Raw genomic sequence first — 15,369 nt, 5'->3', positions numbered from 1 at the left:
GTTGGGTCTTCGTTGCTGTGCACGGGCTTTCTCTAGTTGCGGCGAGCAAGGGCTACTCTTCATCACGGTGCACGGGCTTCTCATTGTGGTGGCTTCTCTTGTTGCAGAGCACGGGCTCTAGGCACGCGGACTTCAGTAGTTGCAGCACGCAGGCTCAGTAGTTGTGGCTCGCGGGCTCTAGAGCACAGGCTCAGTAGGTGTGGTGCACGGGCTTAATTGCTCCGCAGCATGCGGGATCTTCCCGGACCGGGGCTTGAACCCGTGTCCCCTGCATTGGCAGGCGGATTCTTAACCACTGCGCCACCAGGGAAGCCCTGGGTCCAGATTTTAAGGATTGATTGTAGAGAAGTCTTTTTTTCTTATTGAGTCCAATTACTCCTTCTTGTAGCTTCCACTCACTGTTTGTGTTGGCCTTGAGTAACCCCACAGATTGTCTGGTCCCTTCTGAAAATGACAGCTCCTTCGAGTGTCTGAAGACAGGTGACTGACCCACCCTTCACGTTCTTTCCCATCATCCAGGAAGCTGTAAACTCCTGGGATGACTCATTCAACAACGTTGTGGGTTCACGGTTACCGGAGCTCGTCGACTTTAGAAGCGTTTTCCCTCGTCTCTCCAGCCATCCACTTATATAGCTGTACTCCACGCATTGCGAATGGACAAAGTACCACAAACTTCCTGTCTTCAAGCTGCACAAATGTGTTAGCTTACAGTGCTGGAGGTCAGAAATCTGAACCGGGTTCACTGGGCTGAAATCAAGGTTTTGGTAGGATTGCATTCCTGCTGGAGGTTCTGGAGGAGAATCGATTCCTTGCCTTCTGCAGCTTCTAGAGGCGCCTTTCATCCTTGGTGCACGCCACGTCCTCCATCCTCAGAGCCCACAGCGCAGCATCTTCAGATCTCTTTCACCTCTTCCTTCATCTCATCATCTCCTTTTCTGACTCTGACCATCTGCGTCCTGCTTATGAAGATGCTTGTGATCACACTAGGCCCACCTGGCTAATCCAGAACACCCTCTGTATCCGGAAATCCTAAATTAAATCATATTGCAAAGTCCCTTTTGCCGTGTAAGGTATAATATTCAGCATCTGGGGGTTAGGATGTGAACACCTTTGGTGGGGGGACATTATCCTGCTTGTCACGCCCCATAACCTGTGTATCCCATAACTAAATTCTTAAACTCAGTAAGTTCTATTTATCTACCTTAAATCCTTCAGTTTGACTTTCTTTAATATCGTATAAATCCTACATCTCTGGTCCCTTGACACTTCCACCGCCAACTCCCTCCCTTCATCCATCTCTGCTTTCTGCCCATCAGCTCCTCTTTCCTTCCTTCTTGGAAGGAGCAGTAAGAACATCCATTATTGGGCTTCCCTGGTGGTGCAGTGGTTGAGAGTCCGCCTGCCGATGCAGGGGACACGGGTTCGTGCCCCGGTCCAGGAGGGTCCCACATGCCGCGGAGCGCCTGGGCCCGTGAGCCATGGCCGCTGAGCCTGCGCGTCCGGAGCCTGTGCTCTGCAATGGGAGAGGCCACAACAGTGAGAGGCCCGCGTACCGCAAAAAAAAAAAAAAAGAAGAAGAAGAAGAATATCCATTATCCAAAGAGCATGTGCACAAGACCAGGAATTGTGCTCGATCATTGAACCCTGTGAGCTTGTGACCGTGGCTGAGTTAAATGACTGAGTTTTTCTCTGCCTCTCATTCCTCACTAGTGACATGGGTGACCGAGTGAGTGAGGTTGTAGAGCCTTGATAGTGGTGCCAGGGATATGGAAAGCTCTGTTAATTACCATCTTAGTATTACCGTCTCCCATCTCCTCACTCCCATATCCCCACACTGCCCCACGTGCTATCCTTCTGTCTTAACCACTCATCTTGTTTTCCTCGTCTTCTTGGAGAACGCCACCTGTGTCTTTCAGGACTCAGCTAAGTGTCCGTCCTCCTCCGTGCTCCCACAGCCTCTTGTTCTTATTTCTGGTTGCTCTCAGAATCAGATGACATGTCTGTTTCTATCACTAGAATGAGAGCTCCTGGAAAGAAGGGATTAACCTGTGTTCTATTCCTCATGTTGGTCTCTCCTGTACTTACGACTGGACCTTTGTACATGTGCTCATTACATGTCTGTTGAGTGAATTACAGGCATACCTCATTTTATTGCGTTTTGCAGATACTGCATTTTTTGCAAATTGAAGGTTTGTGGAAACCCAGCATTGAGCCAGTGTATCAGCGCCATTTTTCCAACAGCATTATTTTTAAATTAAAATACGTACATTGTTTTTTAGACATAATGCTATTGCACACTTAATAGACTGTAGTACAGTGTAAACATAACTTTTATATGTGCTGGGAAACCAAAAGAGTTGTGTGACTCGCTTTATTGTCACATTCATTTTATTGTGGTGGTCTGGACAGAACCCGCAATACCTCCAAGGTCGCTCTGTACTGAGATAGGAACAGTTTCTTCAGTCGTGCCTCATTCCACAGGAAGTCAGGACTCTTCACCATCCTGGCCCTTTTCCTTTGGATTTGGTGAAGTTTTGCCACCATTCTTTTAAAATGCGGAGCTTAGAGTTGACGCTGATGATCAGGAGGTATCATGGCCTCTGCTGAGGGCAGCGGGACTGAGCGCCTACCTTGTCTGTGCTCACCTGTGGTCTCGGACGTAGATCTCTGCACTGTCACGTGGGGAGCATCACTGCTGTGGATCCCAGGCCTCTCAACCCACCTGGCCTCTGCCTTTTGTCTTCATCTCACTCTCTGGCTGAACTGCTGATGTCTCTCCTCCTGCAGCTGACCGTCTCTGTGCCATTTTGATCCAGGGATAGTAACTTCAGAGGTAGACTAGCCATGCCAGGGGCACACACTGAAGTGTTCTCTTCCTTCTGTTACCTTCAGTAGGATTGTACCCTTCACTTTACACCAGTTGTACAAACCCAGTACTGCTCTGGGTTCTCCATGATCTGCTTCGAGTTCTAGTAGATGGCATCCTTTCTCAAAGATGTCCTTTCATAAAGATGTCCTTTACACCTCCTCTTCCCAGGACTCCCACCAAATTCCTGAGAAAAGGAGATCGATGAAGAGAAAAATAATCAGTAGCAATTTTCTCCACTACTCAAAACCACCTCCTGCCCCTGTGTGCTTGAAGCAACCTCTGTTCCTCTGTGCTCAGACCTGAGGGTCAGCTCCTTGTCCGGCAGCGGTTCCTCCAGCTCTTCCTGCCGACGTGAATTCTAGTCTCGCCTGGAGTCTGAATCCCAGAAGAGATTCTTACCCTGGGATTTTTGTTTTTAATTATCTATGATCTACCTCTCAGCTCATTACAAAGATAGTTGAAGATCACTGTATTTTAACTATTTTATTTAAAATTTTTATTTATCTATTTATTTTTGGCTGCACTGCACAGCTTGCGGGATCTTACTTCCCCGACCAGGGATTGAACCCGTGCCCCCTGCAGTGGAAGCACGGAGTCTTATTAACCACTGGACCTCCAGGGAAGTCCTTTACCCTGAGGTTTTGCTACACTAGTGTCTTTCTGTATCCTTGCCCACATTACTCCTCCTTTCCCTTCTTTGCTCTTCACTCTGTAGCACGTGCTTCCTGGGAGAGCCTAGGAGGGCGTGGGTGCTGCAGGAGAGCACCTGAGTCCCCTTTAGTCCTCGTGAGCAAGCACATCTGCTGGGCGCCTGGGAGCCCCCATGAGGGAGGCACTGGACATTACTTGTAAATGCCCCAGAAGCACCGGAAGCACTTAGAAGGGGGAGTCCAGGTCATGAAGAAAGTTGCCGATGCTGATGATGGGAGCAGCAGGGACTGGACTACATACCTTGTGAATGCGGGACCACAGGGCTGTCCGTGTTCTGCAGTTATTAGCATCCTAGGTTGTGGGGTGGTCCTCAGTGGGAGGTTGCTGGGGGATTGCTTCCTTCCTCAGTGTTACTCAGTGGGGCTGAGGTAGAGCATATCTATGTACCTCCAGTCTGGGTCAGAGGTCACTAAGGAACAGAAGTAGAACTGAGTTTACAGGGGTGGACACCCCAGCAGGACTGGGACTAAGGTGAGGCAAGTGAGGCATCCAGGGGCACTCCTCTCACTGTCCTGCCAGGGGAGGGTCTCAGGAGGCTTCTGAGAGTAAGTGCTTTGCCTACCCTACCTGAGTCTTGACCTTGCACCCAATAAATCTATCTTGAGGAGTTGAGAGCAGATGGAAGGAAGAAAGGCAGAGCAGAAAGACATATCCCAGTGACTTTGCGTCTTCTAAGTCCTAAAAGTTTCATTGTCTCCCTGGATGAGCATCTTCTTCTGGCTTTTATCTGAAGCGGCAGAAGGCAGAGGCTGGAATTGAGGGGAGACCTAATTCAGTGTGCTTTCTCCAGTGAGGTGAGCTTTGAGTTGATGGAAAGTGAAACAACGATCAGTATTCCCTGCAACCCTTATTTAATGAAAATACATTAAATAATAAATGTAAAGTGATGACTTTAGTTAGAATCTTGGTTACATGGAATAATAAGTGTATTACAACAAATGTCTGTCTTAGCAAAACTCCTTGTAACACTAATGCATTTTTCTTTTCTTTTTTCACTTTCAGACAACAGTAATATAATTCCAGCTCTTCTTGGACCAAAGCTTACGCATGTTAAAGTGGAATTAGGTATATTTTGACATACGTATATTTTGGATTTGTGAATGGGGGTCATAATAGTCTTCCAAGGCTAAATCTGGTTCCTTATTGATCAACATTGTGTTCATAACACATACCATGTTTACTGAAGAATATTGAAAAAGCAGGAAAACCTTGTCGTTGTTTGAATGTTGCCCTTTTTAGTAATAATTACAGTTAACAGTCTGTTCAAAAGATTATAGAAGTGCCTGTGGTTTGCAGACCTGTGGTTTTAGTCACTTTGTATGTGGCTTTCCTCTAATAGTATCTATGATCATTTTTAAATATGAAAACTCAATGAGAATACTCTGGAGAAATGATTCAAACGTATTGTGTGGTTTGAATATTTGATTAATGGGTTCACTTTGAATCAACGGACTCGACTCTACATTTAGGGTTTGTTTAGATGGGTCTTGATGAATCGATATGTCCAGTTGAGTAATTTCTTTCAAAGGAGAAAGGACGGAAGGAAAAGAATAAATTCACATATGCTAAACTGAGTATTGGATTAGGTAACTGAAATATGTTATTGTCTTAAATCCTCAAAGCAACTCTGAGGGGTATTGTTCCCATTTAAGCTTTGGATTAAATGACCAAAGCTCAGAAAGGTTAAGTAATTTGTCTGAAGTTAAACCCCAGGAAAGGGGCAGAGCTGGGATTCAAGTTTCTTACGTTGTTTGTTTGTTGTTGATTGTCCTTTGATCCTGTTGATTGTTTCCAAAGCACACACCCTTTGACTACAGATGGCCACAGTCATGTATATGACCACATATGCCCAGTGGAGCTCAGATACTTTGCCATTTGTGTTTGTGGCTTGCCTGCTTTCTAGTTTTATTGATTTCTGAACTTTATTATTTTTTCTTCTCATTTTAGGCTTAATTTGCACCTCATTTTTCCTTTGTACACATGGAGAGTTAGAGAATTAATTTAAATTCTCCTCTCCTGTAGTATGTGTATTTTAAGTTCTAAATTTCCCTCTAATCACTGTTTAGCTGTTTCCAACAATGTTGATATGCCATATTTTCATAACTATCCAGTTCAAAGTTTTAACTATTTAAAAAATTTTTCCTTGTGATATTTCTTTCATCTATGGATTACTTAATGTTTCTTAATTTCCAAATATGTGGAGGATTTTCCAGTTATTTTTCTGTTATTGATGTCCAGTTTAGTTCCATTATGGTCCAAGAGTATACATTGTATCATTTAAATCTTAAAGTTTGTAGTAACTTACTTGGACCAGAATGTTCTAAGTGCATTTGAAACAAATGTGTATTCTGCAGATTTTAGTTTAGTCCTTCTATAAATATCAATTAGGTGAAGTTGGTTAATGGTACTCTTCAAATCATCAGTATCCTTACTAATTGCCAAGAGAGATGTTAATATCTCCAGCTATGATGGTCAAGTTGTCTACATATCAAGTTGTCTATTTTTGCTTTATGTATGTTGAGGTTACCTTATGGGCACATACAAATTGATGCCTCTTGAATTGACACTTTAACATTATGAAATTTCTCTCTTTATCTATCATACTATCTTTTCCCAATCCCTACTCTCTCTCATGTTAGATAGACACACCAGTTTTCTTTTGTTTGGGACTGGCATGTTTTATCTTTTTTCACATCCTTTCACTTTTTTTTTTTTTTTTGTGCGGTACGCGGGCCTCACACTGTTGTGGCCTCTCCCGTTGTGGAGCACAGGCTTCGGACGCGCAGGCCCAGCGGCCATGGCTCACGGGCCCAGCCACTCCCCGGCACGTGGGATCCTCCCGGACCGGGGCACGAACCCGTGTCCCCTGCATCGGCAGGCGGACTCCCAACCACTGCGCCACCAGGGAAGCCCATCCTTTCACTTTTAACATTTCATTGTCTTTATACACAAAATATGTCTCATATAAACTGCATATATTTGGATCTTTGTTGAAATCCAGTCTATGGTGTTTAGTACATTTACGTTTAATGACTTACTAATACAGTCGGTTTGAGACCTCTCACGTTGCTGTTTACCAGTTGTCCTATGTCTTATTTCTTCCTTTTATTCTCCTTTCCTTTCAGATTAATATTTTTTTATTTAATCTGTTTTGTTTTCCTCTTAGTTATGCCATTTTGTATTCTTCATTAGTAGTTCTCCTAGAGATTACAATATATATCCTCTTACTACAATAAGGCAAATGCACATATTAGTACGTTGACAGTTTCACAGACACGTGAGAACCTCACAACAGTTAATTTCATTCATCCTCTTATCTCACTTTAAGCTACTATTTTATGTATTTCTCTCCTGCGTATGTTATAAAACTCACAATAATTTGGCATTATTATTGCTTGAAACACAAAAATTATTTTGTATTTACCCAAATGTCTGTCCTTTATTGCACTGTTCATTTCTTAATGTATGTCCTTGCTTTCATCTGGGATAATTTTTCTTTGAGAGTGAAAATTTTCCTTTGGTATTTCTTATAGCGTGGTTATGCTGGCAATAAATCCTTTTGGCTATTATTTACTTGAAAATATCTCTACCTCGAATTTTGAAGATTTTTTTCAATAATTTCAATAATTCTAGGTTGGCAGTTTTTTCCTGCACTTTAAAGATGCCCTTCTGTTGTTCACTGGTTTCCATAGTTTCTGCTGAAAGACTGGCCTTTAGTCTTATTGTTGGTACTTTGATGTGTCTTCTTCTTCTGGCTGCTTTCAGAATTTTCTCTTTCTCTTTGATTTTGATGCATCCGGGTGTGGTGTTCTTTGCATTTATCCTGATTTGGGTCCCTCTGAGCTTCTTGAGTCTGCAAAGGATGTATTTAATTAATTTGGGAGAAATCCTCTGCCGTTATGTCTGAATATTTCTTCTGCCCCTTTCTTCTCTCCTCTCCTGGGCCTCCAATTACATGTATTACGCTCTTGTTCTGTCATTTTTAGTTTTTTCCCTTCTGTATTTTAGTTTTGATCTTGGCCTGTATTCAGCCTTAGCAATCCTGACTTCTTTTATGCTCAGACTCTGTTAAAACCATTGAGGTCTTAAATTCATGTTTTTTTCAGTTATCAATTGCTCATTTGATTCTTTTAAAATAGGTTACTCTTCTTTGTTGAAAACATCCATCTTTTCATCTACTTGTCCATCTTTTCCTGTTTTCTTTAACCTATTTATATTAGTTATTTCATACTCTTTATCTGCCAAGTCAGGCATTTGGATCGTCTTTGGGTCAACTTCTATTACCTATTTTTTCTATTGATTACTGTCCCCTTTTTTTGCCCTTTGTATGTCTCTCTTTGTTGTTGTTGTTTGTTGTTGTTGATCTTTCTGTATCTAAAACAACCAAGGTGAATGAAGTTTGTATTACTTTTCCCTAAGAGTGTTTGCCTTTTCTTTGTTAGGCAGATAATGTGAGGGTTTGATCATCTCAATCCAGTCAGGAATTGAGCTGAGCAGTAGCTAGGATGCAGGTTTGTTGGAATTAACCTGCTTTTCATCTCTTATGGCTGGGGGGAGACTCCAGTCACGTGCGTGTTGTCCTCCAGTGGGACTTACTCTGCTAAGTACCGTGAGACTGCAGCAGAAATCATTAGGCCTTTCCAGCCTCCTATGCTGCCCAAGCCCTTAGCAATAATCCTGTGAGCCCATGTGGCTGTCAGCATCTCCACTGGACTCTCTTTTCTCCATGAGGTTCCCTCTATTTTGTACAAACCAAAGCAAATTCCTTCAAGGAGTAAAATGGTGGCTATCTCAGCTCACCCTGGAAGGACTTTATTCCTGACTGTAGTTTCAGTTCATCTGTTTCTCTTTGTTTTCCCTGCACTTTGATGTCTTTAATTTTTAGCTAATGTAATTTTTTTTGTTGTTTTGTATCCATTTTGTTTTTCTAGAAGTTGCAGTGGGTATGTAGGCCTGACACTACCTATTAGACTATAGGTTGAAAAGAAAGTCCACTGGCCATCCTAAGTTTTAATAATTGATTTAGACATAAACATTTGAAGAGAAGCCAGTTCATAGTTTGGTGATGACTTGTAATTGCAACCTAATTTCTCTGATTTATAATTTTTTTTAATTGGAAAACAAGGCATTTTTTTCCTTAGATGCAGCTCTATATTGTCGTTGTATATTAGGTTAATATACGTTGGCTGTATTAATTTCAACCTTTGAGAAACCTGAGTTTCTAAAATCTGAACATCGGTTGTCAACTTCTACCTAGGAAAAGATGTACAGCTCAACTGCTCTGCCTTGCTGAATGAAAAGGATGTGATTTACTGGAACATCTGGAAAAAAAATGGAAAGGATCCTAATGTACACGAAGAGGAAGGGACAAGAATTAGGTATGAATATGTGATATATATAATACATATCATGATATACAAAAATCATATAGTGTCATATATATATGAGATAAAAACACCAGACTCCTGAATGGCTGACAGGATGCTTGAGATGAGTTTAACTTATAACTTACATATTTTATAATTCGCATACTCTAGGCTGACGCATTATGCAGAAATTTATTGCTGAGACCTAAATTAGAAAAAGAAGGTCAGGGCTTCCCTGGTGACGCAGTGGTTGAGAGTCCGCCTGCCGATGCAGGGGACGTGGGTTCGTGCCCCGGTCCGGGAAGATCCCACATGCCACAGAGCGGCTGGGCCCGTGAGCCATGGCCGCTGAGCCTGCGTGTCTGGAGCCTGTGCTCCGCAATGGGAGAGGCCACAACAGTGAGAGGCCCGCGTACCGCAAAAAAACAAAAAAGAAAAAGAAAAAGAAGGTCAATGAGGCTTTTTAGCATCGCCTTACAGAAGTAGCTTTTGGTCAGTCAGGATCTGATGGGGGTGGGGACTTTACCTAAGCATCTTATAAAAGAGCGATTACCTAGGCCACTGTCATTTGAATTTTGAAAATTGTGTTAAATGCTTTGTTTTTACTAGTGTACCAGAGAAAAGACCAGGTCAGGAGCCTGGGACACGTACAAGTTATTCTGGGCCCCTTGTGTGCAGTAGGCGTGCCTAGCTGTGTTGCTCACGTGTCACCGTGGGGCCCGCTGGGTATCCATAGGTGACAAAGCACGTCATCAGTACCTTTCCCTGAGGACCCTGGGGGCAGCCCTGGGCACAGGTAGGCCATCCACCTATGGCTACCTGTCCAGATCTATGCCCTGTACTTGGCTTACACACACAGCTTTCTTTGTTCTGATTGTTGAAAAGAATTCATTATAAGATACTTGAGAATTACCAGAAATCACAAAGAGAGAAATAGCCCTCTGAAGACAGCTTTGTGTGCGTGGCAGGGGGAGTTGGGTGGGTGGATTTCTTTGCTGGGCGTGAGATGTGCTGACACAGACGCTGCTTCCAGCTCTTTAGAGACAGTTCAGAGCTTCTTTCTAGAACATTCCTTACAGGGATTATCTTTCTTAAAGGTGAGAAGTGAGGAATTTTCTCGAGTCCAGAAGGGTCCCCAAAGATTGTCAGATGCCAGTGATGACCCAAGAAAATACTAATTTAAATGACCAGTCTCCTGCCCTGTGACATCGTTGTTGGTCCATTGCCACTGATCGTAATTATGGCAGCACTCTCCTGTCAGAGTCCATTCATGGAAACTAGAAACACACGAAGAACAGCTAGAAAACGCAAACAGGGCAATGGTTAGATATAAATATCTAGGAGGCAGAGTTGGTGCAAAAATTTCCAAATGCCGTCTAGTTTAAATAGCCTATATTAAGGAATGGTTATACTTATTAAAACAAAACATGCTAAGCCTGTGGCCATTACAATGTTTCTGAATGGCTTTGGGTCATTACTGTCATTATTAAGGTAACTATACACTCAGGTTCTAGGGAGTAGTGGTCCGAAGGTGTCTGTCACCTTAGCTGCACTTGTGAGGTTTTTTTTATCCCCTCGCCCAGAGCCGGGTGTGTGATTAGTGCTCATGGAGTGTTGGCTCAGCTGGATTGCGTGGCTATCCTGCCACTTTATCTTGTCCTCAGTGTCTGTCCCCCACCAGATTCCTGCATTTCCTCCTTCTCATGATCCATTGTTAATCTCTGGAGGCACAGACGACCAATTCACCAACCTTACTAGAAACGGAGCTTCAGCTAAACTAAGGGCTTAAGCGAGGCTAAACCTTTCTTTATACTGGGCGCATGAACTTATGTCATCTATTTTGGCTTCTCGGTGGGGTTTTTTTTACTTTCTTTGTGGATTTTACATTGATGTTAGATGGTTGATATTTCTGGGTGGGTGACTTCTGTACAGATTTATGACTTCTCTTCTAAAATGCATTTGAGACAGTTAGAGGTTACAGTGGGTACCACATCCAGCTGCGGGGGCCTGCCGGGTGAGCGACTACACCTGGGAGTGCTGGCTGACGGCGCACCTTCAGAGGCTGCCCCTAGCAGGAGGCAGGCGCCAAGAGCGTGTGCCCTGCATCAGGGACAGGGTGGCTTGAGTCCTTTTAGTAGAGAAAGAGAGCTGGCCGCTCCTGGTGGCCTCCGGTCATTTTCTGACACTCACGGAGCAGCTTAATTGGCGTTTCTCATGTGCTTGGGGGTGTCTGAGAATAGTGGTTTTAATTTATTTTAAATGCTGAACAAAAGAAGAGTGGTCGTTAGGACTGCTAGGACAAACTTGATATGAATCTGCGTCTGTATTAACGATACGCGGCCTTGTCACAGCTGGTGGAGACTTCACAGTGGGAGGAATGCTGAGTCGTCAGGACAGGAGGAATGGGGGAAAACGCAGACACACCTGGGAGATACTGAGGGTTCAGTTCCAGACCACCACAGTAAAGCAAATATCACAATAAAGCAAGTCACGTGAATGTTTTGATTTCCCCATGCATATAAAAGTTATGTTTACACTATACTGTAGTCTATTAAGTGTGCAATAGCATTGCATCTTAAAAAATGATGTACATACCTTAATTAAAAATACTTTATTGCTAAAAAAAATACTTTATTGCTAAAATAAATGCCCAAACCATTATGATAGTAACATCCAAGACCACTGATCACAGATCCCTTAACAAATATAACGATAATGAAAAAATGTGAAAGTTTGAGAATTACCAGAATGTGACACAGAAACATAAAGTGAGCAAATGCTGTTGGGAAAATGGCACCAAAAGACTTGCTTGAGACCCTGTTGCCACAAACATTCAATCTGTAAAAAGTGCAGTATCTGCGAAGCATAATAAAGCAAAACTCAGTAAAGTGAAGTGTGCCTGTAATTGAGAGAGAGAATATTTTCTTGTGTTTTCAACTGAGCATCGTTACCTCCCAGGCATTTTGATTTTAGGCAGTTTGCAGCGCCGTCCCCAGATGGTTTCAGGAGGGCTGAGACCCCCGGGGAGCAGGAGGCTCACACTTGAAGAGAACCCACCAAAAGGGGACGATTCCCTGGAGTCCACAGAGCCGTGTCTTTGTGCAGATGTATTTGTACATACAAATTCCTCTTTCATGGGTAACGTGTTGGCAATGCCACAAAGCCTATTGCTAAACCATTTTCCTCTCTTACAGGACTTCAGAAGGCAAATGGCTTGCTTCAAAAATACTGAGAATTGAGACTGTTAATGAAAACAATCTGAACTTTTCATATAATTGCACTGCAGCCAGCGAGGGAGGCATAGACACCAAAAGCTTCATCTTATTGAAAAAAGGTGTGAGAAATTTTATCTTTGGCAGTTTGTGGAAACCTAGAATGTAGCAGCTGAGAGACCTGTCGTCACTCATCACTTCCTCATCTTACACACCAGGAACCAAGCTCCTGAGAGGTGAAGGGTTTGCCCTGTGTCACAGGCGTTCCGTGGCAGAGCTCGTGCTCAGCCCTTGCTGCAATCCCCTCTGCCCTGATTCCAAGCAGAGAATGAAAACCTCAAGCGTATTCTTTTGCTCTCAAACATATTCCAATCCTGTGTAGCAACCAGGGGCCCAGAGCGGGGAGGTAGGTAGAGCTCAGGGTTGGAGATGCTGGTGGGTGAGAGTCACAGGGGAGGTGGTCCGGGCAGCTCTGGCACACTCTGAACAACAGGAGGAAAGTTTGCTGCTCCGTGTAGGATGAGACCAGTGGTCCAGGAGTAATCGCTGCCTCCACCCTACCTTAGCTGGGCCCTGGGCACAGGGGCCCTTGGGTGTGGTCTTTCCTTCAACAGAGACTAACTTAGGCTTCCCTCTCTTGGGATAGTCCCTGGACTTGGCAAGTGGACAGTTAGTTGATGGCTCTGATCACTGGACTCAGAGTTTTTCAGTGCCCACCTGATGGAGGGCATCCTCCACCGAAACAGTCCAACCGAGGGCCACAGACTCAGGAGCTGCTCAGAAGTCGTTCTGTAAACTGTCCTAGATCAATGCGTGGCTGTGCTCTCTCTGCCTTAGACGTTTCTACCCTGATCATTTTTTCCTTCTGCTGGGCTCACAAATGCTGTGTGGGGAATAGGGTCTTTGACTCCACCATTATCCCTGGAGGAGCGTGTGGGCCAACGTGAGAGTGTGTGTATTTGTGCGGCACAGTCATAGATATGTAAGCCTTTCAGAGATGCAGGAGCCCCAGGGGCTGGCTTTATTCAGAGTTCACTTACCAAGCAACGATGGTTGCTTACTTACATCCTAATAATTAATTTTACCGGAAAGATAATCCCTCAAATTGTGTCACGATGGCAAGAGTTTTATGTATGTTTCCTCTTTTTGACCTAGAAACCCCACCTCCATTAGAATCTACTCTAGGGAAATAATCAGAAACATAGATAAGGATTTATGCCTGTGTTCATTGCAGCATTCTGTATATTTATGAAAAATTGTAGTCGATCTAAATACTGAGATAATATGAATTATAATTTTAAAGACCTAGAGAAATGCTTCTAATATAATGTTAAGAAATAAAGAGTGACCACCAGATGGTTCCAACTAAGTAAATGTTTTCAGGGAAAAAACAAAACCTGGAAGGAAATGTACTAGCCTGTTGGCGGTGGCCGTTGCCACACTGTGGGATGGTTATTAAGTAATTATTCTATCCTTTATACTCCTCTGTGTTATCTCATGTTGTCCACAATGAACGTAAACTGAATCAATCTAGGAAACGTAATTTTTTTCTCAAAGGACACTTTCATATAAAAATATACAAAAATTCTCAGAGCTGAGTGCCAGGCACTGTGTCAACTACTTATGTGTAATATTTAACCCTCCTCCAAAACAGCAACCCTGTAAGTGAAGGAGAAAATATCACTAGCTTGATAGCTGTATTATGTGTACAGATGAAATTCTTAGAGTTAGGGCGTCAGTGACTTTCCCTAGGATACAAAGTAGATGATGGAGCCAGGCTGGAGCCCACACAGACTCAGCTCAGTGCTTGCTCTCTCAAGGTTCTGCGCCTCCATATATGTTCCCAAGCCGCTAGCTGAGGTTTCGGTGTGGGCCCCTCTGAATCTCATCCTAGTGTCTTATCATCCTAGAGATCCAACTTCCAAAAGTGTGGACAGACTACATCGTAATGCTTTCAGTTCACGTCTCTGAATACCCTTGTACACATTTTTATGGAGCAGAGAGGTCACCACTGGAGACTAGAGGCAGGACTGCAGAGTAACTCAATGGAATGTGTTGGGTAGACAAGTAGATTTGTGTTAAAGGTGAAAGCTGACCACCACAGAGTGATGGCAAAAGATGCTGGTGAAATTTCTCTAGTTTTTCCCATTTTCTTTTTCTTTCTAGAAGACCCAGTTGACATCCCCGGCCACATCTTCACTAGAGGAATGATCGTAGCTGCTTTGATCTCAGTGGTCATTGTGTGCCTAGTGACCGTGTGTGCCATTTATAGAGTTGACTTGGTTCTATTTTATAGACATTTCTTGGGAAGAGATGAAACCTTAACAGGTAACGAATGTTGTCATGCTGGGATTTCTTATTTTACAGTTTTATTAAGAAGCTATATAAATAAACATCAATCTTCACCTCATTTTGATTATATTGTAGACATATTGGCGGTAGAAATTTTCCATAAGAAAAATTGATCTAAACGAAGCGTCCGTATGAATATTGTCCGTTATGAATGTTGTCTGTCTTTTTCTTGTGCTTACTTATCTGTTGCCAAAAATTGTTCTCTAATTGTTTCATGCATGTGTGTCGTGTCCTTCTAAATGCCCTGTGAGATGGTTAGGCCCAGGGACTGTGTGTCTGAATGTCATTGCTCACACGCCATCTGGTGCCTTTACAAAGTTCACACTCAATAAAGGTCATTTAAATTGAATGGAATTGGGAATGCCCTGGCTGTCCAGTGCTTAAGCCTCTTGTGCTTCCAGTGCAGGGGCACGGGTTCAATCCCTGGTCAGGGAACAAAGATCCCATGTGCCACGTGGCAAGGCCAAAAAAATAAAGAACTGTATTATGGTTCATTATTTTAACCTGGCAAAGGAGGCTGCGTGATGTACTTGTAAGAACCTTGAAGTGCACACCAAATGACCTGAGTTCCAGTCCCCTAGATCTGCCACTTTTCATCTACTCCAGCTTCTATCTGGTGACTGTCTCAGTTTCTCTATTTTTGCAGGTGACTAGAAGTCCTCAAGATTCGAAATAGCTACCAAATTTTAAAAAATAAATCTAATCCATTGCACTTGCTTTTGTTTCCGTGTGTGTGTGTGTGTGTGTGTGTGTGTGTGTGTGTGTGTGTAGGACATACGTAGTTCAAACACCAAAAGTCTTAGAAATTATACATGTACACTTGCCCCGTGCCTGTTTCCTACCCCATCCCACATTGATG

At 43.3% G+C, this 15,369-nt stretch overlaps 1 protein-coding gene across 3 annotated transcripts in view; it reads left to right on the top strand.

Annotated features, from left to right (window-relative positions):
- IL18R1 (interleukin 18 receptor 1) overlaps window positions 1–15,369 on the top strand; it is a 40,027-nt gene that overhangs the window by 18,375 nt on the left and 6,283 nt on the right. For 2 of the 3 annotated variants that reach the window (XM_067704056.1, XM_067704055.1), the window contains 4 exons: window positions 4,583–4,645; window positions 8,838–8,958; window positions 12,141–12,280; window positions 14,325–14,486. In XM_067704056.1, coding sequence (XP_067560157.1) covers window positions 4,583–4,645; window positions 8,838–8,958; window positions 12,141–12,280; window positions 14,325–14,486 — 486 coding nt within the window. Of the gene's footprint in view, window positions 1–617; window positions 720–4,582; window positions 4,646–8,837; window positions 8,959–12,140; window positions 12,281–14,324; window positions 14,487–15,369 lie in introns of all 3 variants that reach the window. The other variant, XM_067704057.1, reaches the window with a different exon arrangement.

Source organism: Pseudorca crassidens, chromosome 14 (genome assembly GCF_039906515.1).
Source record: "Pseudorca crassidens isolate mPseCra1 chromosome 14, mPseCra1.hap1, whole genome shotgun sequence".
NCBI classification, from domain to species: Eukaryota; Metazoa; Chordata; class Mammalia; order Artiodactyla; family Delphinidae; genus Pseudorca; species Pseudorca crassidens.
This window is presented reverse-complemented; position numbering and strand designations above follow the sequence as displayed.